At 42.1% G+C, this 27,973-nt stretch overlaps 2 protein-coding genes across 2 annotated transcripts in view; one reads left to right on the top strand and one right to left on the bottom strand.

The window, feature by feature from the left end:
* Positions 1-27,973, top strand: part of OTUD7A (OTU deubiquitinase 7A) — a 371,485-nt gene that overhangs the window by 28,777 nt on the left and 314,735 nt on the right. The gene's annotated exons all lie outside the window — the stretch shown is intronic.
* Positions 135-27,784, bottom strand: LOC123386229 (repetitive proline-rich cell wall protein 2-like). Its single transcript, XM_045060650.1, has 3 exons — positions 27,693-27,784; positions 22,756-22,916; positions 135-616 (listed from the first exon to the last, which is right to left on the bottom strand). Exons 1-3 carry the CDS (start codon positions 27,782-27,784, stop codon positions 135-137), a joined length of 735 nt encoding a protein of 244 aa, XP_044916585.1.

Here is a 27,973-nt window from a genome sequence, read left to right as displayed (position 1 = left end):
TCTCTCTCTCTCTCTCTCTCTCTCTCTCTCTCTCAAAATAAATAAATCAGCATTAAAAAAGAAGAGTAGTGGGGCTCCAGATCACTGAAGAGGAGAGGTTACTCCAGCTCACTGAGATGGCACGGTCCTCCAGATCACTGAGGAGGAGGAGGGGTTTCCTCTAGATCATTGAGGAGGTGTGGGAGTTCCTCCAGATCATGGAGGAGGAGTGGGGGTTCCTCCAGATCACTGAGGAGGAGTGGGGGTTCCTCCAGATCACTGGGGAGGAGTGGGGGTTCCTCCAGATCGTTGAGGAGGAGTGGAAGTTCCTCCAGATCACTGGGGAGGAGTGGGGGTTCCTCCAGATCATTGAGGAGGAGTGGGGGTTCCTCCAGATCACTGAGGAGGAGTGGGGGTTCCTCCAGATCACTGAGGAGGAGTGGGGGTTCCTCCAGATCATTGAGGAGGAGTGGGGGTTCCTCCCGATCACTGGGGAGGAGTGGGGGTTCCTCCAGATCATTGAGGAGGAGTGGGGGTTCCTCCAGATCATTGAGGAGGAGTGGGGGTTCCTCCAGATCACTGAGGAGGAGTGGGGGTTTCTCCAGATCACTGAGGAGGAGTGGGGGTTCTTCCACCACTTAGGAGGAGTGAGGAGCCAATGGGATAAGGTGTATTGAATGAGAGGTAAGGATGGTATAGAGGATGGTCTCTAGCCTGATCCCCTGGGAGTGCCTGTTCCTGAGGTGATGATGACCAAGCTTTCACTTTCTGCTGAAGGGTTTTCTGCAGAACAAAAAGGTTTTATTTTGGCTTTTATTTTGATGAAAGACAGATTGTTATTTTTAACTTTTGGTGTCATTTCTAAGAATTTTCACCTAGGCCTAAGTCCTGAAGATTTCCTGTGGTTTCTTCTAAAATTTTATAATTTTACATTTGAACTTAAGATCCATTTTGGTTAATATATTTTATAAGTTGTGATGTTTAGGTCAAATTTCAGTTTCTCTTTCCTGTGGATGTCCAGTTTCTCCAGCAATACTGCTTAAAAAGATTATTTTGATTATTTTTCCTCTGTTGTATTGTATTTCACCTTTGTCAAAATCAGTTGCCTGTACTTGTATAGATCTGTTTCTATTTTGTTTTGTTTTCTGAACCCTATCCCACTGATCTGTGTCTATCCTTCTAATACCTTAGTGTTTTGCTCAATTCACACCTAAGCATTTTATTTTGAATGTTCTTATATTATAGTGTCTTTTAATTTCCATTTCCACATATGCATTGCTAATACATGGCAATGGGGTTGATTTTTGTATGTTGATGTTTATCTCCTGTGACCTTGATGAATTCATTTAGTTCGAGATTTCCTGTAGATTCCTTAGGATGTTCTGTATAGACTGTTCCATTATCTATAATTAGCTTTATTTCTTCCTTTTCAGTCTCTGTGACTTGCTAGATCTTCTAATACTCTGTTGAATCACAGTGATGAGAGTAGATGTCCTTTCTTGTTCCTCATCTTAGGGAGACAGCATTCGGTACTTGGCCATTAGTTGTGACAGTAACTGTAGGTTTTTTACAGGCACCCTTAATCAGTTTGAGAAAGTTCCCTCGTGTCCCTAGTTTGCTGAGTGTTTTAATCATGAATGTATGTTGGATTCTGTCAGATGTTTTCCTGAGGCAATTGGTATGATCATGTGACTCTGATATTTAATCTGTTAATACAGTGGATTATGTTGCTTGATTTTTTGAATATCAAAGTAGCCTTGTATCCCTGGAATAAAGCCCTCTTGGTCATGGTGTATAATTCTTTTTGTATATCACTAGACTTCTATTTACAAATGTTTTCTTGAGGTTTGTTGTGTCTGTCTCTGTTCATGAGAGTTGCTGGTACTTTTTTTGTACTGTCTTTGGTTTTGGTATCATGGTATGCCTCATAAAATGAGTTGGGATAATATTCTTAGTACGCATTTCTATGGAGGAATCATGAATTAAATGTTGCATTGTAATTTTTTTTTAGATATTCTCAATCTAAAATAACATGTTTATGAAAAGTGCCAAAAGGAGGGGGGGGAAATGCTTCAGAAGAACCAAAAAGTAATTAAGTTATGCAAGTATCTTCTTCCACGTTCTACAATGGCCTGTCCCAGGGAGAAATGTGAACGCCTACATCTGTACTACAGTTCTGCATTAGAGAGAGTATCTAAACATTTTAGTGCCAGATATCACCTTTGGAGTTTGCCTGACACATGTATTTTGAATAAGAGGCAAATTATGTAACAGTGGTGAATTTCAGGGGGAGAAAGAGGTTGTTTTTTTTTTCCTTTGGTTTTGCGGTGGTATGGTCATGTGGAAATACTTGAACTGTTGAGTTAGTTCCTTAAACTCATATATGCAATATTTAAATCTGGGCCCCCAAAATAGGGCAGCTTGGAGGATAAAGAGGCAAATATAATTTTTTAAATTGACAAAAGCAGAGTGGCTGCACTTCTTGTCAATGGTGGCCAGTCCTGGCTGCCTTTTGCTGACCCTTTGCATTGAAAATTCCGTGATAATTCTGCCTTCTTTCACATTGCTTTAGCATTCCCTGTGGTGACCAGTACAGAAGGTTTTAGGAAGGTCAAACTAATTTGTGCTTCCTTTACAGTTGCCAGATGTAGCAAATGGAAATACAGGATGCCCAGTTAAATCTGAATTTTGGATAAATAATGGATCATGTTCTAGTTTTAGTTTGTGCCAAAGAGTGCATGGGGCATACTTATATAAAACATTTATTGTTTATCTGAAATTCAAATTTAAGCAGATGTTCTGTATTTTATCTGGAAACCCTCACTTTTTTCCATATTTTTTCCTGTACTTTGAACCTTGCTCATTTTCATTCAAGATAAAAGCAAAAGAAGTTCTAGAAGATGTCAAAATTCTATAGCAGTTGTTCTGTTTAATATAGGACAGCTGTCTTTTCCTGGCAGGTGAACATGATGGTAGACCTCATGTAATATATTTTTTTTTCCTCTTACGGGAGCCTGTTGCTGGGCGTTCAGCCCCTTCCAGTGCGGGTTTGTGCCTCGCACCCCCAGTGCCCACTCACACTTTCTATTTGCAGTGATCTCACTTCATTCGTCTTGCCAGTGTCTAATTTTTCAAAAAGCTTCTTACTCATCCCCACTTTCGCACCTCGGCCCTATTTGCAATTACCCTTTTAGAATGCTCCCTAAATTAGTGTCCACACACTACAAATACATAATATTTTTTACATACTTCCTGGGTCAGGTATATAAGTAGAAACAGATTGCAGGCTTTACTTAAATGATCTACCATGGTAAGCTTGGTTCTGACATTATCTGTAGTGCCTGGATTAGATGATTTGCCTAAAGAAGATACAATAGAATTTCTCTGTCAACACACTGAGGTTTTAGATATCAACGAGAGGTTGTCTGCTTGGGAGAGAGCTTAGGGAGGTCGTCCTTCTGGCTTTCTTTACAGCAGCCCTGGTCCATAGAGCACCCTGCACTGTTTCCTTCCACTTTCATTCTGTTGCAGGCAGCTGACAAAACCACACTATGAACTTGAGGACTACTTTGCTATGAGCAGCGTTCTTATATCTGTTAGAATTTGTTTCAACTCAGAGAAAGGAAATGCCCCTGACTCTTGTTTGTATTTCTGGCTGGTTTTGGGGCACTTGTGGCTGTTAGAACTATCACTGTGGCAGAAACAATGCTGAAAAGTATTTCTCCTGTAAAGGCCAAATACCCTTTAATGTCAAGTCAAAAAAAAAAAAAAAAAACCTGGTAGGTGGTTTACCAGCAGCTAAAATAAAGGCCTTCCATGGCTTTCCTGTTTCATTCGTAAATCCCCAAGAATGTGGGGCTCTGGATGGGGACAAGTCGGGGAGCACGCCCCAAAAGCAAAGTGGCAGCTTCTAGGGTCATTGTCTTCGTGCCATATGAAAACTGAACTTGCTATTACCAAGTTTACTGTTGACTCTCAGATTTCTACAATTTCCAACTGAATTATACAGGTTAAAATGATTCTTTGCGATGGGCTATTTTACTCACTCAAAATATAGAAGAAATAGGATAATTGCTAATATCTCTGGAATTTTGAGGATACTAATTCTGGCCCAGTTCTAAAAGTGTCAAAAAATTGTAAGTGTAACATTTTTGTGTTGACTTAAATATGTTTTATTGGTTAATTTATGTAAGTATATATTTGCTAAGAGTTGTTTTTTTAGTGCACAGAATGGATATTTTCCTCCAATTTTGATGTTATACGAAGGAAAAAAATGCTGCAAATCTATTCAGTTTTTGAAAATGTTTCTACAGCCATTAAACCTGAATAAAGATTTTTCCAAGTGAAAATTGTTTCTTTTGTAACTATTTTCTGTTTCTTAACTTTAACACTTAAACATAATGAAATCTCCTTGGTTTCTTTTTTAATTTTTTTAATGTTTATTTTTTGAGAGAGAGAAAGAAAGTGGAGGAGGGACAGAGAGAGAGGGTAGAGAGAGAATTCCAAGCAGGCTCTGCACTGTCAGTGGAGAACCGAATGCAGGGCCTGAACTCATGAACTCTGAAATCATGACCTGAGCCTAAATCAAGAGTCAGCCACTTAACAAACTGAGCCACCAAGTGCCCCAAAATATCCTTGGTTTCTAATGACTAGGGATTATATACACACTTGCATCAAATACATGTAGTATTGGCCAAACTGTGCGTGCAGATATACAAGGCGACTTATCATAGTCAGCCATTTTGAGGAGACAGGGCCCCTGTTTTAATCACCCAAGCCTTCTCTGCCTCTGTTCCTAACTATAAAGCTTGGTGCTTTGCTGGGAAATCATACTGTAAAGTATGCCCTCTATTTTTCCTATGGGAAAGAAGCATAGAATTGCTTCTTTCTTTAAAAAGTATTCAGAATGTCACCTCACATCTATTAGGATGGCTACTATCAAAAAGAAAGAAAAGAAAGGGAGGCAGGAGGGAGGAAGAAAGGGAGGATAGAAGGATGGGAGGAAGGGAAGAGGGAAGGGAGAGGGAAGAGAGAGTGAGAGAGGGAGGGCAAAAGGAGAAGAAAGGAGAGGGGAGGGGAGGGAGGAAGGTCAGAGGAGAGGAGAGGAGAGGAGAGGAGAGGAGAGGAGAGGAGAGGAGAGGAGAAATGTTGGCCAGGGGATATGGAGAAATTGAAGCCCTTGTGCATTGCTGGTGGGAATATAAAATGATACAACTGCTATAGAATACAGTATTGTGGTTCCTCAAAAAAATTAGAAAAAGAGGGGTGCCTGGGTGGTTCAGTCAGTTGAGCATCTGACTTCGGCTCAGGTCATGATCTCACAGCTTGTGAGTTCGTGCCCCACGTCGGGCTCTGTGCTGACAGCTCAGAGCCTGGAGCCTGCTTCCGATTCTGTGTCTTCCTCTCTCTCTGCCCCTAACCCGCTCACGTTCTGTCTCTGTCTCTCTCAAAAATAAATAAACATTAAAAAATATTTTTAAAAAATTAGAAAAAGAATTTACTACCTGATCTAGGAAACTTCCTCCTTGGTATGTACCCAAAAGAGGTAGAAGCAGGGACTCCAAAAAATATTTGTATACCCATATTCATAGCATTATTCAGAGTAGCCAAAAGGGGGAAACAGCCTAAGCATCCACTGACAAATGAACATATAAACACAATATGGTGTATACATCAGATGAAATATTAGACTTAAAAAGGAAAGAAATTCTGACATGTGTTACAACATGGATGAACCTTAGGACTAATCATGCTTAGTGAAATAAGCCAGTAACCACAGGACAAATACTATCAGATTTCACACAATGAGATACCTAGAGTAGTCAAATCCATCTATCAATCTATCTCTAGATAGAGAGTAGAATGGTGGGGCACCTGGATGGCTCAGTTAAGTGTCCAACTCTTAATTTATGCTCAGGTCATGTTCAGCTCACAGTTTGTGAGTTTGAGCCCTGCATTGGGCTCTGTGCTGACAGTGTGGAGCCTGCTTGGGATTCTCTCTCTTCCCACACTCTCTGCCCCTGTGCTGCTCTCTCTCTCTCCCTCTCTCTCTCTCTCTCTCTCAAAATAAATAAATAAACTTTTTAATTTTTTTTAAAAGGAAAAAGATAGTAGAATGGTGGGAGCCAGGGGGTGGCAGAGGGGGTAATGGGATGTTAGTGTTTAATGACTGCAGTTTCAATTTGGGAAGATGGGAAAATTCTGGACATGAACGGTGGTGATGGTTGCACAGCAGTATGAATGTACTTAATGCCACTGAACTATACACTTAAAAATGGTTAAACTGCTATATTTCATATTATGTGTATTCTACCAGACTTTTTAGAAAGTATCCAGGATGCATGTCTATCTGGAGAACTAGGGACCACTCATTCCTTCCTGTGGATTACATATGACACCCTTGAGCCCTTTAGGTTCTATTTCAGGTTAGTGTGCCCTGAGCCTCCATTGATTTGTCCTAGCTCCCCATCACTCTGCACTGGTGTGGCCAAGGATGTGCCAGGATGAATGAAGTACCTCTAATTCAGGCTGCAAGGAGGGGATCCTCACCCTACCAGCCAAACCTTTTCTTTCTTTTTTTAAAAAAATTAAAATGAAATGCACAAAATTTAAGTATACTTATAGATGAGTCTTGACAAATATATGCGTCTTTGTAATCCATATCCTTACCAAGATACGGAACGTTAACATTACACCAAAAAGTTCTCCACTGCCCTGCCTCCAATGCCCATTCCCAAGCAGCCACTTTTTTGATTTCTCCATCAGAGATTATCTTGCCTGTTCTAGAACTTCGTATAAAAGGAATCAGGCAGTAGGTACTCATCTCCGCTCAGCTTAATGTTTCTGTGATTCATCCATGTTGTTGCTTTTATCAGTGGCTTGTTCCTTTTCCTTGCTGTGTATATTCATTGTTTCGCTGTGCTAGGGGCTGTTTGGCTACTTTCTTGTTGCTGAACTGCTGGGCCGTTTCCAGTTTGGGGCTGTTATGAATAAGGCTGCTGTGAACATTTTGGTACAAGGCTTTTTGTGGACAGATGCTTCTATTTCTCTTTGGTTAATACCTAGGAATGGGATTACCAGGTCATAGAGCAGATTTCTAAGAGACCACCAGACCATGCCATACTCCCACCCAGAAGGTGAGAGGTTTCTGGTTGCTCTGCCATCCTTGCCATCCTTGTGGTATTGTCAGCCTTGTTTTCTTTAAGACGTTCCGTTAGGAGCAGAGTGGTGTATCACTATAGTTTTAATTTGTATTTCCTTGGTAACTAGTGATGTTGAAGTGTCCGAGTCTTTTATTCATTTTTTACTAAGTTGTTTGTCTTTATATTATTGAGTTGTAGTTGTGACTTTTGACAGGCAGAATTTTAATATTTTATGAAGTTCACTTAGCATTATTTATGGTTATTGCTTTGTGTGTCCTAAAAAGAGTTTTGCCTACCCCAAGCTATGAAGATACTCTCCTATGTTTCTTCTTGAAGTTTTTAGTTTAGCTTTTACAGTGAGGTGTGTGATTCATCTTGATTAATTGTTATGTATGGAGTGAGGTAGGGGTTGAGGTTTATTTATTTTCTCTCTGGAGATCCAGTTTTTCCAGCACCATTTGTTGAAAAGACTGTCCTACCCATGCTGAATTATAATGGTGCCTCTGTCTAAAGTCAAATGGTCAAGATAAGTCAGGATCTATTTCTAGGTTCTTTGTTTTCTGACATTGATTGATTTGCATATCATTATGCTGACATCACACCATTTTGATTATTGCACCTGTATAGTAACAACCTACACTTTTACCCATTACATTTTGGTGGCTTTGCTCCAGTGTGGTAAAGTAGACAATTTTAACATTGTTCGTTCACATTCACTTTCCTTATGCAAAAGATGGCAATGATATCCCTGAGTGAAGGTGATGACTATGTGAATTACCTGTGGTGACATCTGACACAGTGCCCCATACAGGACACATTCCATAAATGTTTATCTCCCCGTCTGATTCTGTAAGTGGCTCACACCTTTGTGTACCGTCACCACATCCTGACCTATGGTTGGGAGGCCAAGGGAGGAGCAACAAGATGCAGTGATTTTAATTATGATCTTTGATTCTGTGGCCGAGGAAAAAACTAAGCTACAGTCTGCTTAATTTCAGTGTTGACATTGGCTATTTCATTTTGCAGTGTTCTCCAGTCTTTCAAAGTTTATTCTCTAAGCCTCAGTTTTCTCATATGTAAATGAAGAGAGTACCCCCAAGCTAATTGTCAGACACATTTGCATTAAGACATGTGAAAGCACTTTGCAGATATAAAACATCGTAATAGCATAAGATGACATCTTCTCCATTGTTTCTCCCTTGGGACGGAAATATTCAGAGGGCTGGGAATATTTTTTTCCAGTTTGTGGATGTGACTCAGATATGAGGGCTCACATCATTAATTTGGCACCTATATCATTTTTTTCATTGTTATTAAAGTAATTGCATCTATCAGGATTTTCTCAAGGACTGTAGATAACAGAGCATATTTGAGTCCCTGCTATTTGTTGTCACTCTTTATGAACATCACATTTGAAATCATTTACTAGAACTGTTTATAGACTCAAAGAGCAACCTCTTGCCTTTTTGGAGATTTTAAGACACAAAGCAAGGCAGGTCTGAACAAGAAGTAGCAACTGTGGAATGTAGACACTCACACTTGAATAAACAGCAGATGTTGGCAATGCGACTGACCATCCCCTCTCATGCCATCCATGCCTCTTGGGACATGTCCACAAACTCTCTTAATCCCTTAAGCCAGAAGTAGAGTAAGAGCCCCAGGCAGGAGGCAGGGTGGGTATGGGACGGATGCAAAGAAGGACAAGAAGTGGCTCCCGCCAGAAAGAGGATCTCTTTTGCACTGCTGGTGGGAATGCAAACTGGTGCAGCCAATCTGGAAAACAGTATGGAGGTTCCTTAAAAAATTAAAAATAGAACTACCCTATGACCCAGCAATTGCACTACTATGTATTTATCTAAAAGTACAGGAGTGCTGATTCAAAGGGGCACATGCACCCCAATGTTTATAGTGGCACTATTGACAATAGCCAAAGTATGGTAAGAGCCCAAATGTCCAGCGACTGGTGAATGGAAAAGGAGATGTGGTATGTGTATATCTATATCTATATACATACAGTGGAATATTATTCAGCTATCAAAAAGAATGAAATCTTGCCATTAACAACAACATGCATGGAACTAGAACGTGTTGTGCTAAGTGAAATAAGTCAGAGAAAGACTTGGGTGGGGGGACGGGCTAAATGGGCAAAAGACATTAAGAAGGACACTTGTTGGGATGAGTACTGGGTGTTATATGTAAGTGATGAATAACTAAATTCTATTCCTGAAATCATTATTATACTATATGTTAACTAACCTGGATTTAAATTTTAAAAATAATAAAAAAGTCAAGTTATGTCACTAACACTAGCAGATACTCACCTGTAGATCAGATTATTAAAATAAAGGCACCTTATTTCAAAATTGAAAAAAAAATTGAAAAAAGAAAGAAGTAAAGAAGTGATGGTACATACACACACACACACACACACACACACACACACACACACACAATGGAATATTACTCAGCCATAAAAAAGAATGAAATCTTGCCATCTGCAAAAATACGGATGGAGCTAGAGGGTATTATGCTAAGTGAAATAAGTAAGTCAGAGAAGGACAAATACTATATGATTTCACTCATACGTAAAATTTAGGAAAGAAAACAAACATGGGGGGTGGGAAGAGAGGAAAACCAAGAAACAGACTCTCAACTATAGAGAACAAACTGATGGTTACCATTGGGGAAGTGGGTGGAACACAGGTGATGAGAATTAAGGACTGCATTTGTGATGAGCACCAGGTGTTACATATTAAGTGTTGAATCACTGTATTGTACACCTGAAACTAATATTACACTATATGTTAACTAACTGGAATTTAACTAAAAACTTAGAAAAAAATACAAAGTGGCCCCCTGGAGTCAGAGATTGCCTGGGGTCACTTTGAACCCTGGGAAGTGGCTCTAATGACTGTTTAGGAGAGTTTTAGGTCAAGTGTGTCTGAATCCCAGTCAACAAACGCAGGTGTGAAGAAACAGCCCTTCTCATTTACTGTAAGTCTGCTTAGATCCTGATCCTGAGTTTCCATTTCACCAGGCTGACAAGCCCTGTGCCACAGTTATTTGGGAGTCCTCTGCTTCCCTGGCTTGTGCTAGAGGTAGGATCCTTGAAACTAGAAGGTGATCTGCATGAAGGAATGGCCACCTTCAGGCCAGTGGACATGGGCCCACACAGATGAACTTTGAGGTGTCCAGGCTTCTGCTTGCCTAATGCTTACATATATGTGTACCTGGTGAAGGTCAGGAATGTCTGCCATGTTTATGGTGACAGCCTGACTTCTAGTGTCCTCCTGTCATTCCATGGTGGTCTCCACTCCCTGCAGCTGTCACACTGTAGTAGGCAGAAGCCTACAGAATCAATAGCGGAGACTGCAGAAGCCTTCCTTCATCTACTCAGGGTGTAATTTCCAGAACAAAGCTAGCATGGATGAAGGATAAAGTGTTTGAAGCCTCTCTGTGTGGAACCCTTCTCTTACTTTATTGGTAGTTCCAGGCCAAGCCTGAGCCAGAGAATTTTCTGAAGCTGCAGGAAGTGCGAATGCATCAGCCAGCCCTGCCCCAAACTGGAGGAGAGAGGGGGGTGATTTTGTGCCTCTAGACTGACTTGCAGGCTCTCCTGCTATTGTCTTCCAGTTTTCTGTTTTGCTGGTCATTCCCTGCTCTCCACTGTTAGTCACCCTGTTTTTTTTCATCTGGGTTATTTGTTGGCACAGTCATTTACTCATTTAACAGATATTTACTGTTTTAGCACATACTGTGGACCAGGGAATCCAGTGCAGGAGTGAATGAGCACTTTCTCCTGCTCAGATGGAGCCAGTTTAATGCCACTAGACATCCAGAAGGATGGCAATGAAGAAGGGACCATGCCTTCTTCCATTTGTGTGGTATAAAATCTGGCTCCTGGCTTAGGGACCCACCCCAAGTGAATAGGTAAGAGAGAGGTGTGAGAAGTAGCAATGGCAAATCTCCACCCAGAGAGCACATGGCAATAAATGCTTTGTTTTTATCCAGCCCTACCCTTGCAGTCTGAAAACCCAAGGAGACAGGTTCCCAGGATGGAAGAAAATGCCTATGGGTGAGAAAATATTCCAGACTTACACTTTCTCAGATTAAACCCCCAGCTTATTCCACACTTTATCTCCCCATAATAGTTGATCTCATGTAAAGATGATGAAGGACTACAAAAGAACTAGCTGAAGGCAATTAAGAACACATTTATCTTGATGAACACTGAGAAATGTATAGAACTGTTGAGGCATTGTAATGTACACCTGAAATTAATATATGCATGTTAATCATACTTGAAGAAAAAAAATAATAAATAAGCAAATAAATAAGAGCTAGCATACAGAGAAAACATGAAAATAAAGAAAGTAAAAGAAAAATATAAGCAAAAGACTTAGGGAAAAAATGCAGTTGGTTCAGAGATCAGCTTAGGAGTTTAGAAAAGTAAGTTCTCAGACTCTTGAAGAAAATGCTGGCAACATGATCTCTGAAGCATAATTTGAGCATAGAAGATTGAGAGGAGTGAGTGAGACAGAAGAAATCAAGGCCAAAGCTGGCAGAATGCACGAGGAAAAAAAAGCAGACAAGAAAAAAAAAGTAAAAATGATACGGACACAAAGACTAATTCAGAAGCCACAAAATAGGAAGCCTCATTGAAAAACAACCATCGTGGACAGCCCACAGGAAACTACACAAAAGGAAGCCAGTATCACCAAAATTTTATTTCCTAACAAAGAGTTTTAGAAAAGAAGGGGAAAAATTAAGTATATGGTTAAAGAAAACTCTGTAAATATTCACACCAGACTTGACTCTACTATTCAAACGGAATTGTGGCATTTAGGTAAGCATTGAAAAGAATGACCAAAACTGGGTTCCTGACTTACACAACATACACTAAAATCAACTCAAAGTAAATTAAAAACTTGAATGTTAAGACCTAAAAACCATAAAACAGCTAGAAGAAAACACAGAATATAAAGTCCTTGACATTAGTCTTAGAATGATTTTTTTTGGATTTGACACAAAAGGAAAGGCAATAAAAGAAAAATAAACAAATGGGACTGCATCACTGAACGCTTCTGCACAGCAAAGAAAACCATTAAGAAAATGTAAAGGGAACCTGTGGAATGGGAGAAAATATTTGCAAATCATATATCTAATAAGGGGTTAATATCCAAAATATGTAATGCACACAAATCAATAGCAAAAAACAACCAATTAAAAATGGGCAAAAGAATAGACATTTTTCCAAAGAAATTATACAAATAGTTAGCTGATACATGAAAAGAAGCCCGACATCACTAATCATCAGGGAAATGCAAATCAAAACCACAATGAGGTATCACCTCACACTTGTTAGAATGGCTATCATCAAAAAGACCATAGGTTAAGTTTGAGCAAAGATGTAGAGAAGAGCAAACGCTTGTGTTCTCTTGGTAGGAATGCAAACTGGTGCAGCCACTATGGAAAACAGTATGGAGGTTCATCAAAAAATTACAAATAGGGGTGTTTGGGCTGCTCAGTCAGTTAAGCATCTGACTCTGGATTTTGGCCCAGGTCATGATCTCACAGTTTGTGAGATCAGTTCCCACGTTGGGCTCTACACTGACAGCACGGAGCCTGCTTGGGATTCTCTCTCTTCCTCTGTCTGTGCCCCTCCCCACTACACTCTCTCTCTCTCAAAATAAATAAACATTTTTTAAAAAATTAAAAATATAGAGGACACCTGGATGGCTCAGTCAGTTAAGCATCTGACTTCGGCTCAGGTCATGATCTCATGGTCCATGAATTCAAGTCCTGCGTCGGGCTCTGTGCTGACAGCTCAAAGCCTGGAGCCTGCTTCAGATTCTGTGTCTCCCTCTCTCTCTACCCCTCCCCCACGCTCGCTCGCTCTCTCTGTCTCTCTCTCTAATAAATAAAAATTAAAAAAAACTTTTTTTAGTTAAAAGTGTAACTATCACAGGATTCAGGAATCGCATGTCTGGGTATATATGCAAAGGAAATGGAAACAGCATCTGGAAGAGATGTCTGCACTTCCATGTTCTTTGCAGCATTATTCACAATATCCAAGATGTAGAAACAACGTGAGTGTCTGTCAACAGATGAATGGATCAAGAAGGTGTGAAATATATGCATGTATCTACAATGTATTATTCTGCCATGAGAAGGAGGGTGATCTTGCTGTTTGCTACAACGTGGATGACCTTGGAGTACATTGTGTTAAATGAAATAAGCCATACAAAGACAGATATTGCATGGTATTACTTACATATGGAATCTTAAAAAAAAAAAAAGTCCAATTCATAGGAACAGAAAGAGAAATGTGATTGCCAGGAGCTGGGTGGGCGGGAGAAATAGGGAGGATTGGAAAAAGGAGAAAGGAAAAGCAGAAGAATGACCGATGTTGAGTCATAGTGACATTCTTCATTTCCATGGTACTCTTTACCTGGTATTGAGGCAGAAGAGGTAAGGGACAGAGGTGGGGTGGAACTCTGGTTCTGCCTCTCCCAAGCTACATTTTATGAAAGAATTACCGGTGGATTCTGAGTGGAACAATGAGTGTCCCAATAATTTCTTATTTAACCAAACTACCATAAGTGTAAAAACAGAGACAATGGACAGATATTCCCAAGTGTGCCAAAAATCAGAGCACTTAGCTGCTCGGAGTCCTTTGAATAAGGGTTTTGAGTAAAACTATTAAATGTTGAAATCCAGCCAAAATACAAGTGAATAAAAGTACAGAGCTTGGTATAAGATGGGTGGTGAACCTTAAGTCTGTTTAAATATAAGAAAAAGAAAGAGTGGCCATCTGTGTGAATTATAGTGGCAGCCAAATAGTAAAATGATATAAAGCTTACAATTAGTAATATAACTTAGGGTGAGAGAAGGGAGAGGCTATGGTAGTATATCTTGTCCTTTTTCTTAGCGGAAGAGTCAACAGTCACTAAGTCGAAAATGCTATTTTTAAAAATGAGGCTGTAACTTCGGAGTTTTTCATAATATTTTTGTTACCCTTAGAGCAGTCTTTTAGGAAGCCATCTCTTATAGTGAAGAAACATCATTTCTCTGAACTTTAGGAATTCTGTTTGCTGTTTTGCTATCACATCTTTCCTTCCTTTTTTTTTTGTTGTTGCTTTTTTGTTGTTTGTTTGTTTGTTTGGTCATTAATGAAAAATGCCACTTACCAGAAGCTCAGTGTTCTCTGAGGATTGGGTATACCTGGTGAGCTAGTATTTGTGAACAGGTGGAATGTTGCTGTGGAGGTGGAACAGGTGAAGTGATGGGGAATCAGAGGTGAGATGCTAAGGCAGGCCTCTCTATGGAGATGCTTAGGTAAGGTCCAGATGCTAATTCAGAGCCAACCAGGTTAGAGAGCACACTGCACTATGCTGAGCAGAAAGAGGCCTGTTCCAGAAACAGAACAAAGGCCTTGTTTTGGAGCCCTGCTTTGTTGGTACTCCAGCAGATGGCCTGCCTACTGCAAAATCCTGTTCCTACTCTACTCTTCATGTCTTGGAATAGGTCTTAGGTTTTGCCTACTCAGCAAGATTGTAGGACTGTCTGGAAGATGCTCAGTGAATATGTAAAGATAGATGAAGGAATGAACAAGTGAATGAGTGGATACTTTGAGAGTGTCAGATTAATGACATATCACAGTTAATGGTATTAGCTGCTTTTTTATGTTAAAGTTGAGTATTTTTAAAGTAGATTTCCTTTGGAAACACTTTATAGCATGTGATTTAGGCTGCTGCTAATGACAGCCCATGACCAGCCAGTTCGATATTCTGGTGTCTTCCAGTGAACCACATGAATTTGCCTTCTAAGAGTTTTAGGTTCTACATGTGAAGTCAGAGAAGTTAAATTCATGGCTAAGATCCTCATGTGTATTTATTTGAGAGTAAAGGAAGTTGAGATGTTTTCTGTCAGGTTCAGGAGGCACTTCTGGAAGCAACACCTTTGCTAACTTCATGCTCACCTCTTCTTTGCCATATGGATATTGAAATCACAAATATGACTCTTGAAAGCAGGGTAATAAGTCATTTTAGTTCCTTTAAAATAAATGTATCTTGGGGCGCCTGGGTGGCTCAGTCGGTTAAGCGTCTGACTTCAGCTCAGGTCATGATCTCGAGGTCTGAGTTCGACCCCCGCGTCGGGCTTTGTGCTGACAGCTCAGAGCCTGGAGCCTGCTTCCGATTCTATGTCTCCCTCTCTTTCTGCCCCTCCCCTGCTCATGCTCTCTCTCTCTCTCTCAAAAATAAATAAAAACATTACAAAAAATAAAATAAAATAAAATAAAATATATCTTTTCTGCTTGGTGGGAATTTGAATCTTGACAAATATATAGATTCGTTATTTTGTTTAAGTTAGCTGTGATTTACTGCTTGTATGTGGAATGCTCTAAGTCTAAACCCCAGGAGGGAGGGGGCATGGATGGTCCCCACCCTAGAGGCCTGGTTTAGTAAGATTAGTGGGAGGTGGCTGACACAGAAGTGTTTGAGAGAGATCCCAGGAGTGGGGCTCTGTGTACAAGTTGCTTTTTGTCTTTGAAACACAGGCTGGAGCGTCCTTTGAACCAGTGTTTTTCAACATGAAATCTCTACCCCATTAGCCAAGATTTTTGTCTTATTTCACTTTCTGTAGTTTATATCTGAAACAATGGGTATTTCAGAGTTTCCATACAAAAGATTTACAAAATCAAGTTTTCTCCTGACTAGTTATACTTAATGGAGACTTTGGCAGCTTCCATTAGGGCAGTAGTCTTGCCACTACCTTGACATCCATATGCAACTGTACATTTCCTGGATGCTTGTGTGACTGCATTGTCCCTGAGATTGTCCCTTTGGTCCTGATGGCCTGCTCTTCCTTTCTGAGTGATTGGACTGGCCCAGCCAGTAGAGCATGGGCACTGCCCCTAAAAGAGCCACCGGCCTCCTGTATTTAGGATGAAGTCTCTTCTAACTCTGTGACTCCTGATCTTTGTTATGTAAGAAAGTTCAGGCAACTGACACAGTGTTGTTTAAACAAAGTTTTCTGTGAATCTCTTTGCAAGTAAAAAGAAGCTTGTCTGCTTGTTTGTGATGCTCATTCACTGCTCACAGAGAGGGTAGGAAGGCCAGGCATGAGCCCGCACTTGAATCCCAGTTCCTACATGGCACTTGCTTTGTGACCTGACCCCCAGAGTCTCTTTTTTCTCACTTCTAAACTGGGTGCACTAGTCATATTTCTTGTTTTCTTTGTTGTTGCTTCTTTGTCCTTTGGCCAGAATATACCTGAAATTGGACAGCACTGGAAAGCAAGTCCCTAGGGTCCTCAGGAATCCTTGTCAGATACACCTGGGTCTCAGGACAATGCTGGCCCAAGTAGGCAGTGCTGTGGGGAGCCCAAGTCTGTGTCTCCCCAACATAGATCCTTTTCTTGCTGTGTGACTATCATTCTCTCTCCATGCTGGCTTGCAGGCTTCCTTCTCAGTCTCTGCATCTCCACGGGGGCATGTGGCCACCAGCAGCTCCCTCACTTCAGAGAGCTACCACCTATGACTCCAAAAGCACTAGCAACTAAAGGGAAAAAAAATAGATAAGTTGGATCACATGAAAACTGAAAACTTCTGTGCCACAAACAGTACCTTCAAGGAGGCAAAAAAGACAACCCAGAAAATGTGAGAAAATATTTGCAAAATCATACCTGATGAAGGATTCCTATCTAGAATATATAAAGAATGCTTACAACTCAATAATAAAAAGACAAATAAATAATAGCCCAATTAAAAAATAGACGAAAGAACCTGAATAGTCTTTTCTCCAGAGAAGATATACAAATGACCAACAAGTACATGAAAAGATGTTCCACATATCAGTCATTAGGGAAATGCAAATCAAAACCACAATAAAATATCACTTCACCCAGTAGGTGTGTCTAGAACCAAAAAAACAAGCAAACAACAAAAAAAAAGAGACAAGTGTTGGTGAGGAGGTGGAGAAATTGGAACCATTGTACATTGCTGGTGGGAATAGAAAATGGTGCAGCCTCTTTGAAAAATAGTTTGGCAGTTCCTCAAAAAGTTAAATATAGAACTTGCATATGAACTAGCAATTCCACTCCTAGGTATATACTGAAGAGAAATAAAAAAACATGTCCTCACAAAAACTTGTACATGAACGTTCATTAGCATTTTTTTGTAATAACTGAAAAATAGAACCAACCCAAATACCTATCAACTGTTGAATGGATAAATAAAATGTAGTACACATTTGTATGCTATATTTTGTGGCATATGACAGCATATTATGCAATTAAAAAATGAGGTAACAATACATACTACAACACGAATGACCCTTGAAGATGTTATGCTGAGTGAGAGAAGCCAGTCACAAAAGACCAAATTTTTTTAAAATTTATTTTCTTTATTTCAAGAGAGCACGTGTGTGCATGTGCACATGCAAGCAGGGGAGGGAGAGAGAGAGAGAGAGAGAGAGAGAGAGACTCCTAAGCAGACTCCATGCTATCAGCGCAGAGCCTGATGAGGGGATCAAACTCACAAACTGTAAGATCACGACCTGAGCCAAAATCAAGAATCAGATACTTAACTGACTGAGCCATCCAGGTGCCCCAAAAGATCTCGTGTTTTGACTCCATTCTTATGAAATATCCAGAATAGGTAAAGTTATAGTCACAGAAAGTAGATTAGTAGTTGTCTAGAGCTTGGGAACTGGAGAGAATGGCAAGTGGTTGCCAGTAGGGGCAGAGTTCCTGTTAGGGGAACAAAAATGTTCTAGAATTAGATTGTGATGATGGTTGGATATACTGAAAATCACTGAATTGTAACATTAGATAGGTGACTTGTATGGTCAGTGAATTATATCTTAATGCTCATTAATTTTTTTTTAATTTAAAAAATAAAAAGAATTTTTATTAAATCCTGGTTCCAAATTCCTGGGAAAGAAGCCTGATCCAGTTTGTAGGGAGACCAACTCCTGGCCCCAGGGTTGGGTCCTGTTGTAAGAACATGGATACCATGTGCCCGTGTACCACCACCTGGCCACTCAGGGAGGCAGAGGGCTATGTAGAGAGGATAGTGTGTCCGTATATGAAGATAACAATAGCATCTGCCTCATGGAGTGATACTAAGAGGAAAATAAATAACTGTATGTGAGTCATTTAATACGGAGCCCAGCACACCCTTCATGCTGACTGCAATGGCCACATTAGTGTCGTGCTGCTTCTGGAAGAATGACAAGATACAATGCACACATCAAAGCTCAAAAAATAGTTGAGTAATGAACTTAACCTCAAGGAAACTGGAGATAAAGTCAAAAATGAAAAGGATCTTTAATTGGTATATCTGATTGCCTGCTTGCCTGAGAACTGTTACAGGTTTCTGACTGTATTGTACTGTCATTAACTTTCCCTTGTTGCTGCCTACGATATTACATATTAAGGGGCTGCCAACGGAAGTGGGTAACAAGACTGTTTGAGGGCGGAGTGAGACAGGAATGAGCTTCCCTAATGAACCTTTGTATCTGACACTCAGAACAAGAGCTTTATTCAACTTTTTGGGTTTCATCATCAACCGTGTGAGTGGTACCTACTTCTCAGCGTTGAAATAAGGATGAAAGGAGAGCAGACATTTAAAACACCTGGATAGGGGCACCTGGGTAACTCAGTTTGTTAAGCATCTGTTGATCTCAGCTCAGGTCTTGATCTCAACCCACACTAGGCTCTGCACTGGATGTGAAGCCTGTTTAAAAATAAGTAATTAAGTAAGCAAATATATAAGTAAATATAAATAAATAAATAAGAAAAACAAAAATTAAAAATAAATCACCTGGATATGTAACAGTCACCAAGCCATAAACACTGTGATTGTAGTCTTAATAATCACAGCGTGTGCTAGTAATATCTATGTAGTATATACTTATATGTACTATATAAGTAATAAAAATTTATATGAAAATTAAGTTTTTGTATTATGCACATAATGTCTGACCACATTTTTTTAGAAGTTCATGTTTTAATTTTTTTTAACTTTTATTCATTTTTGAAAGAGAGAGAGAGGGGCGCCTGGGTGGCGCAGTTGGTTAAGCGTCCGACTTCAGCCAGGTCACGATCTCGTGGTCCGGGAGTTCGAGCCCCGCGTCAGGCTCTGGGCTGATGGCTCAGAGCCTGGAGCTTGTTTCCGATTCTGTGTCTCCCTCTCTCTCTGCCCCTCCCCTGTTCATGCTCTGTCTCTCTCTGTCCCAAAAATAAATAAATATTAAAAAAAAGAGAGAGAGAGAGAGACACACACACAGAGCATGAGTGGGGGAGGAGCAGAGAGATGGAGACACAGAATCTGAAGCAGGCTTCAGGCTCTGAGCTGTCAGCACAGAGTCTGATGCAGGACTTGAACCCACGAACCACGAGATCATGACCTGAGCTGAAGTTGGTCGCTTAACTGACTGAGCCACCCAGGCGCCCTCTGACCACCTTTTTAAAAAGACTGTGCAAATAAAAGAAAATAAATTGAAATTCCAAAGTTACAGACTCCCAAACAACTACTGTTGGTGTACATCTGGAGAGATTTTATTTATTTATTGCTATACAAAAGTATGGATCAGGCTATCATACTTATCTTTTCCCCTGAACATTTGTTCAGTGTCCTTATCAGGTAATAAATGCAGATTTATATTACCATTTTTGTTTTTTCTTTTTTTTTTTTTGATGTTTATTTTTGAGAGAGAGAGAGAGAGAGAGCAAGTGCACATGAGCGGGGGGAGGAGCAGAGAGAGAAGGAGACACAGAATCTGAAGCAGACTCCAGGCTCCAAGCTGGCAGCACAGAGCCTGATGTGGGGCTAGAACTCACAAACCACGAGATCATGCCTGAGCCAAAGTCAGATGCTTAACCAACTGAGCCACCCGGTGACCCCTTTTTTGGGCTTTTTCTTACTTTTTGTTTTCAGATAATTTTAGACTTACAGAAGTTTGCCATAGTAGTACTTAGCATCTTCCTAGCATTCAACTTACTGGCAGCTTCCTTGGGCCTATCAGGCTTCCACAGAAGTGTCTTACCCATAGTTTCAAGATTTTTTTTTCCCCTAAGCCATTTTTCCAACTTAAAAGTATTGTTAGACTTTGAATCCACCTATGATTTATAACAGTTGAGGGCTCTACCCTTCATTAGATCCTTGCCCTTAAAATTTAGTCTTGTAGCTCATATCCCATTCTTGGTTTAATCTCTTATTATTTGAAAATTAGAAGCCGTTCCATCTTCCAAGTTGATAAATCCCTAAGTTTTTGGATTCTGTCTCCCTTCATTACTGCTTGGAAACCAGACAGTTCTTTTCTGAGCTCACCTCTTTCTTGTATCACCTTACCAAACCTTGCTAATGGTGACCGCCACATATCAGTGACATTCTGCCCTGCACCCCTTGTTAAGTGCAAGGTCTGCCCTCCAGGTACTCACTGGGAATCGTTTTAATGACTCTTTCCTCATTCTCCCGACCTCAGATGAAAGTGTCCTTACCACTCTTGGCCCAACCCCTGAGGCCAGGTCCACATAAATTAATATGTTTTACAAAAGCAGCCCATTTCTGTATCGATTATCATAAACTCTTTTATGCTTTAGTAACTAACAACTTCAAAATCTCAGTGGCTTACAAAAGTTTCTCTTTCCCATTCTGTGTCCATCCTCACTCGGCAGGGACCTCTGGGATGCAGGCTGAGCAGTGCCCCCACAGAACATTGCAGGTGGCAGAGGGAAAGAGGAGGTATGGGGAGTTGGCAGTGGTTCTCAGGCTTCCACCAGGAAGCAGCACCACACCTCTGCCTGCTGTTTATCAGCCAGAGCAAGGCCACTGGCCTCATGCCCAGGGACAAGGAAGCCACTGTCACCAGTCACCCGGAAGGAGGGAAGCCAGACACGCTTGGTTGGCAGCACCAGGGGCAACCTCAGAATCCCTTTGTTGAAAATGTTAGCTTTCATTTTTCTCCTTATAAACAGAAATGCAGTGAACATCTTTTCTCCATACTTCTATTTGTTCCTGTCCTTTTGTTTTCTAAGAATACATTTATAACATAATTACTGTGTTAAAATGTTTGGTGCTAAGGCTGCTACTACCTCACACTGTGTCTCAACATACAGACTAGCAGGCAGGTGCCAGCTTGCCGGGGGGTAAAAGCTTGGGGTCAATAAGGCTGTACACTTTGCAACCCAGGCCAGGGTGTGGCTTGGCAGGTGGGTGGTGGATCCTCTTGCCCCTTATCCAGAGGGTAGGGCAGTACACTGTCTTGCTAGCTGTGGGCAGCACTTACCAAAATCCCAGAAAGTGCACATTGCCATCCAGAACTAGCTCATGCTTTTAAAAACTACTAATGTGTCCTGACTTGCAGGGCCCACAGAAGAACCAAAACTTTCAGTTTTTCATAGATCAGCAAAGAAAAGACATCCATTGTATAGAATTCATTCTAGTCTGTAAATTATATTGAGTTTCTGGATAGAGCACAGCACAACAGATAAACGTGACTAAAATGCACCTTATCTCCTGGTGTTCGATTTCTCATTTGCGAAATGGGAACTGCCTTCCTTAGAATTCTTTTGTTAATCCTGACAACAGAAAAATTCTCCAGACTTTTAGTAAAATCTCACTGGTAAGCTGTGGGTGATGGGGAGTATGAATACAAAAGGGAGAAAATGTAATGACTTAAAGAGAATAATAAAGCTCTGGGCAACAGCCTGAGTGATCTTGAAATAGATAGGGCTTGGAAAACCCACCATACTGGGGACCCGAGACCCTGCTCCCAGGCAGCAGCTGGAATATTCCCAGCCTCAGTCCAGAAACATGCCCAAGAGCATCACTTTGTGATTTTATTCTTATTCAAGTTCTGAGTACAATTCTGTAATTCTCTTGTCATCGTGAGCTGAGCTAGCTGAGGACAGTGTTCTGGGGATTTTCATTTGTTTATTAGTCTTTCTTTTTAGATATGCTGTCACATGACAGATGCCTTCTTGCCATTCAGGATCAGGCCCCCTCTGAAGCATCCCTTCTGAGAGTGGGTCAGTGGGGGGACCCTGTCGGCCATCCCCCACGATGACTCCCCGAGGGTGGGCCTCATCTCCACCTGTGTGGAGCTTCCTCTGTATGCCTCTCTGCACCTGCCTTAGTAGGTGTGTGTTGCTTTGATCTTTCACATTTCACTTATATGCTTCATTTTTTTAAAAAAACAGCACTAGGTCACTTATAAATCTAACATATAAATTAAGTTCTGGTGGATATTTGCTTGCCAAAGGATTTGCTCTAGGATTCCTTCAAGTTATAAGCATCTCAACATCTTACACATGATTCTCATTTTTAAAATACTTTTCTTTCATATAATAGGATCAGTTGTTAAGAAAAACAAACAAAAGCACACATAAAAAAATGTAGTGGTTGAGATGGCTTTTTTTTTTTCCCTCTTCTCTTTTCTGGCCTTACAAGGAAAGAATAAAGTATCTTTGTGTATTCCAAAAAGGGCATGGCTGTGTCTGGGCCTGCTACCGAAGGCTTAATGCTACCTTGGATTAAGTCAGTGAGTAGACTTTCCCAAGGCATGTCACTTGTAATCTTCCAACTGGAAGTAGGAAAGTAGCTGAGTGCACAGAGTGGTGCCCTTGCCTCGGCAAGGGGTGGCCTCTCCCCTGGAGGCCACTGGGGGCCCACACCAGGGCATGTGCCACCCCTGGTCAGGCACTGTTGGCAGGAGGAGGAGGAGCTGGTTGACAGCATCAGCTGCCACCTGTCCTGTGGGCTGGGAACGTAGGAGGGACAGTTCTGTCCTGCGGGCAGGGAGAGGGGGTCTGCAGATAAATGTCCATGTGAAAGAGCCTGCCCCATCCCTGGGGAAGCTTCCTGTGCATCATTCTTACAGATTGTGTGTCATGATACAACTTATGAACAACTGCCTGTAGGAGTTTGGGGAGGGAATACTGTCCCTTTTCCCATTGGGAAAAGACCTCAGCCTCTCTCTCTACTTCTTTTTTTTTTAAAAAATTAATGTTTATTTATTTTTTGAAAGAGAGAGAGAATGTGAGCAGGGGAGGTGAAGAGACAGAGGGAGACACAGAATCTGAAACAGGCTCTAGACTCTGAGCTGTCAGCACAGATCCCAATGTGGGGCTCGAACCCATGAAACGTGAGATCATGACCTGAGCTGAAGTAGGACACTTAACCGACTGAGCCACCCAGGTGCCCCTCTCCCTACTTCTTCATATTCTGATGTTCTGTTTCTTGAATGAACCCAACTAGGTGCCTTCTGGTATTGGCAGACCAGGTTCTGAGGATCTTCTCAAAATGAATCCCCACAGAATGTTCCATACCCTCCTAGGCGTTGGGGGAAGGCCAGTGGCAGAGGGGCCAGAAGTGCTGGATACCCAATGACCTTGGATACAAATTAGCCATGTGACCTTCAGCTAGTTCCTTGCTGGGTGGATGGGTTTGTTCATCTGTAAGATAGGATGATTGTACATCACCCTGCTGTCCTTGAGGGATGGCCGTGATGATTAGATAGAGGAGAGATGTGAGGGGTCACCCACATTTGGGGCCAGGAGGTTGAAGGGACTCCTGGCTCCTATAGCAGGGTGGTTGTGCTGGGAGCCATCGGATTCATGGCTCTCTACTCAGGCATGTTGCTTCCCTCCTGTTAAAATCTGATGTCTGTAAATAACTTCTCCCACTGCCACAGCATCACAGATGTCCTGTCAGAGGGCATTTGGAGGGACATTTCCACATTGTGTGGATTTGGGCAGTTGTAAACATAGATGTGTCATCCTGGGGGCCCTGGGAGGCAGTGGAACAGAAGGGCTCAGAGTTCTTGTGCATGCCTCTGATAAGGGACCAGGGACAAATGCTGAGAAAAACCAACTGCTGGTCAAGAGTGAGGGCAGGTGGCTTAGAGGATGTGAGAGTTCATTCCAGCCTTGGCAAGGCAGACTGGTCACCCAGAGCTGTTGTTTAGTGAAGAGATACTTGGCCAGTATTCACATGGATTCGTACCTATGCAAACATTAGCCCTTCAGTAAGCTTGGATACAACTTAAGCATACCTTTTAAAATACCATTTTCTTAAAAGGTAGGGTCCTTCTTTACATCTCAGTGTGGCTGGAGTTTGTATGTGTCAGATAATGAGGGTTGTAGTGGAGTTGTCACCCATGGTTGTTGTTGGCTGTCTTTCCAGCTCTTTGTCTTTGTGGTTTCAGGCAGGACTGCCCAGGGGGCTGATTCTGCCCCATGAGTTGTCAGCAGGAATTATGTGTGTCACTTCTGGTTTAGGATGCTGAATTATTGGAGGGTTGTCCTTCAGAGCTCTCCTGCTCTCTGTATGGCAGTGGGCAATGTTTGGGATTGTCTGCCCCATCAGCTTGCAGCTCAAAGTCAGGGGTTCTGGAGCCCATCCCCAGCTACCCCATAAGGACAGTGCAACATGAGCAAGAAATGAACCATGGTAGGTATGAGCCACCAGGGTATTGGCTGGCATTGATACTCTCACTGCTTTTTTTTTCTTTTTTTCTTTACAAGCTGTTATCAGACTGATCCTGTATCTTAAAATCCAGACAATATGATAATTCCTCTGGTTGCTTTCCAGATTTCCCAGTGAAGGAATATTTTCAGGCATTCTCAACAAAACAGGAATACAGCCTCTTGACTGCAGAGGCAAAAATTGGACATGGATATTCCAGGAGATCCATATTTACAGAAACATTTTGAAAACTAGAAAGCTCTGTAAAAAAGGTGAAACTGGAGATTTCCCCATTTATGTTTCATGATGCTAAAATATGTTCCATTAAAAAAATAAGTAAGGTTCCTTGATCTAATAAGTTCGGGAAATGTGAGATGCTCTCGTCCGTTTTTGAAGACATACACTGCCCATTAGTATACCAAGGCTCTGAGAAGCCTGCAGTAAAGAAATTGTTTACTCCAGTGGAATCAAAATTTTCTCAAATGTTCCAACACCCATCTTTCAGGCCAGTGTTTATGGGAAAGTTAGTACATGAAATGCAGAATTTACTGATTCTTAGTACAACGGAATAGTGCTTCTTCAAAAGCCGCATTGTGTGTCATGTGGCAAATCCTTGTGATATGAGGCACATTATCAATGACCACTTCCTTTTCTTCTTTTTAAAGCAACAACTTGTTGAGTTCCAACTGTATGTGAGGCTAACTATGCTGAATGGTACATAGATCAATCTATGTCTGGTCCATGGGCCTGAGCATCAGCACAGGAGGGCACTTGGAAACCTGCACATCCCTAGCCTGCACCATCACCTGCATCATGGGACCCTCTTGGCATAGGGCTTGGGAATCTATGTTGAGAACACATTACATGTGATTCTCGTGCTCCCCAGTATTTGAGAGGTAGCACACCAGATGCATTTTTCCCACTTTCTCTTGGTTTGGGGTTGGGTTCTAAAAGTGCCCAGAAGGTTCTAGCCCTGAAGACCATGGCATAGGGTCCCAGTGTTGCCCAACTGATGTGTCAAGACCTCATATCAGTGTTTGTATAGACGAGCTTTGTGGCCTATAGAAATGACAGCTAAACTCTTGTATTTTAGAGGAGGCTACTACTTGCGTATTAAGGCCCAGGGTGCTGAGGACCAGGAGGAGACGTCACTAAGGTGGCTGCTGTGGGGCTCGGGGCCCCACACCTTGTGGATAGAGCTGAGCTCGTCATGTATGACAATGCTGTGGCTCAGACTTGCAAAGCCTGCCACGCAGTTGACAGATCCAGCCTTCACACCTTGCGGTTGATCGCCCACACGGTGCCACAGTAAAGGGTGATGTGGTTGGAGACAGCCGGGCGTGGGAGCAGGGGAGGGGGCTTTATGGCAGCTGGTCAGGCTGTTCTTCCTCTTGGATGCCTTTCATTTCAGCCACCGGTGCAGTGCGAGGGTTCTTGATGCCTTTGATGAGGCAGTTCTTCTGGAATTTGTTCAGGCACAAAACAGAGAAATCTGGCTCTTTTAATCAGCCCATGAAATGGTTTTGGGCCTTGCATTTCCTTGGGAGCTGTTATCAGTGTCACTGAAATGTCCCCCAAGGCTGTTTCTTCTTTCCTCCAGGAAGGGCAGCTGCAAATGAGGCAGACTGCAGATCTTTCTCAACTTACAATGGGGTTATGATGCAATAAACACATCTCAAGTTGAAAATGGCCTAGGTTGAAATGCATTTAATACACCTAAGCAATGGAATATCATAGCTTCACCTAGCTCATCTGAAATGTGCTCCGAGCATGTACATTAGCCCAAGGTTGGGCAACATTCTCTAACACAAAGCCTATTTTATAATGTAGTGTTGAATATATCATGTAATTTATTAATTACTGGAAGTGAAGAACACAGTGGTTGTAAGGGTATCCAGTAGTTTACCCTGGTGATGGCATGGCTGACCAGGAGCAGGAGAGAGAGAGAGAGAGAGAGAAGCAGCAGGAGAGAGGATCATATTGTGTTATTGCCAGCCCAGGAAAAGATCAAAATTCAAAATTTGAAGTACAGTTTCTATCGAGTGTGTATTTGCACCGTCATAAAGTCGAAAGAGTAAATTGAACTATCCTAAGTTGAGACTATCTGTAATTTTTTTTTTAATTTTTTTTCAACTTTTTTTTTTATTTATTTCTGGGACAGAGAGAGACAGAGCATGAACGGGGGAGGGGCAGAGAGAGAGGGAGACACAGAATTGGAAACAGGCTCCAGGCTCCGAGCCATCAGCCCAGAGCCTGATGCGGGGCTCGAACTCACGGACCGCAAGATCGTGACCTGGCTGAAGTCGGACGCTTAACTGACTGTGCCACCCAGGTGCCCTGAGACTATCTGTAATTTAAATTCTGCCCCTTTTACATTCAGATTGCCTCACAATGGCTGATGCCTGGGGTGGCCCTTTGAAAGGTGCTGCCATCTGCCAGTTGCTGCTGTAACCACCGGATTTCTGCAGGTCAGTGTCACGGGCATGGGGCCTCCAGGGAAAGTGCTGAAGGCATAGACAGATGGCCTTCCCAGAGACAAGGTCAGTGGGAACATTCTGGTCTGATGGGGCACTAAGTCTGGTAACCTGAGGAGTTTTAAAAGTACACTGAATCTGGGGTCCCACCCTCAGGGCAACTTTGTCAGTGCTCCCCAGGTGAGTCAGTTGTGCAGCCCTGGGGTTGTGAGTGTGGGTTGACCAGATCAGAAGGACTCAGGCCATTGCCTCCTCTGTCTCTGTGAAGCTGGGAATGCAAGTCAGTGGGACCCGTGATCCTCATCCCTGCCCTCCCTGCTCCTCCTCTCAGGTCCCCTCTGGGCCACGCTGTTCGGACACTGGCAAGAATGAAGCTGACCCTTGGGGCGCCTGGGTGGCGCAGTCGGTTAAGCGTCCGACTTCAGCCAGGTCACGATCTCACGGTCCGGGAGTTCGAGCCCCGCATCAGGCTCTGGGCTGATGGCTCAGAGCCTGGAGCCTGTCTCCGATTCTGTGTCTCCCTCTCTCTCTGCCCCTCCCCCGTTCATGCTCTGTCTCTCTCTGTCCCAAAAATAAAATAAATGTTGAAAAAAAAATTTTTTTTAAAAAAAGAATGAAGCTGACCCATCAGCACCCCACTCCTCCTGCTGTCCAGCCTCTAGGCCCCCTGGCCCAGCCCACTCTCCTTCCCTGGCTGAGGCAGCTGCTCTCTCCATGATCGCACATGGTGGCTACCTGACCTTAGGGCTGGGCCCTCCTCCTGCCAATGCCACAGGTTTCTGTGACATCTGTGGGCTGATTCCTCCCCTGTGCCCACCTTCCTTTATATGTCAAATCTATTCTCGTTTCCTGTCTGCATCAAAGGAACAGAAAATACAGGTGCTTATGACACACTCCCTCATGTG

This window comes from Felis catus, chromosome B3 (assembly GCF_018350175.1).
Source record: "Felis catus isolate Fca126 chromosome B3, F.catus_Fca126_mat1.0, whole genome shotgun sequence".
Lineage (NCBI taxonomy): Eukaryota > Metazoa > Chordata > Mammalia > Carnivora > Felidae > Felis > Felis catus.
The sequence above is the reverse complement of the archived record's forward strand: the minus strand, read 5'-3'. Positions and strand labels throughout refer to the sequence as shown.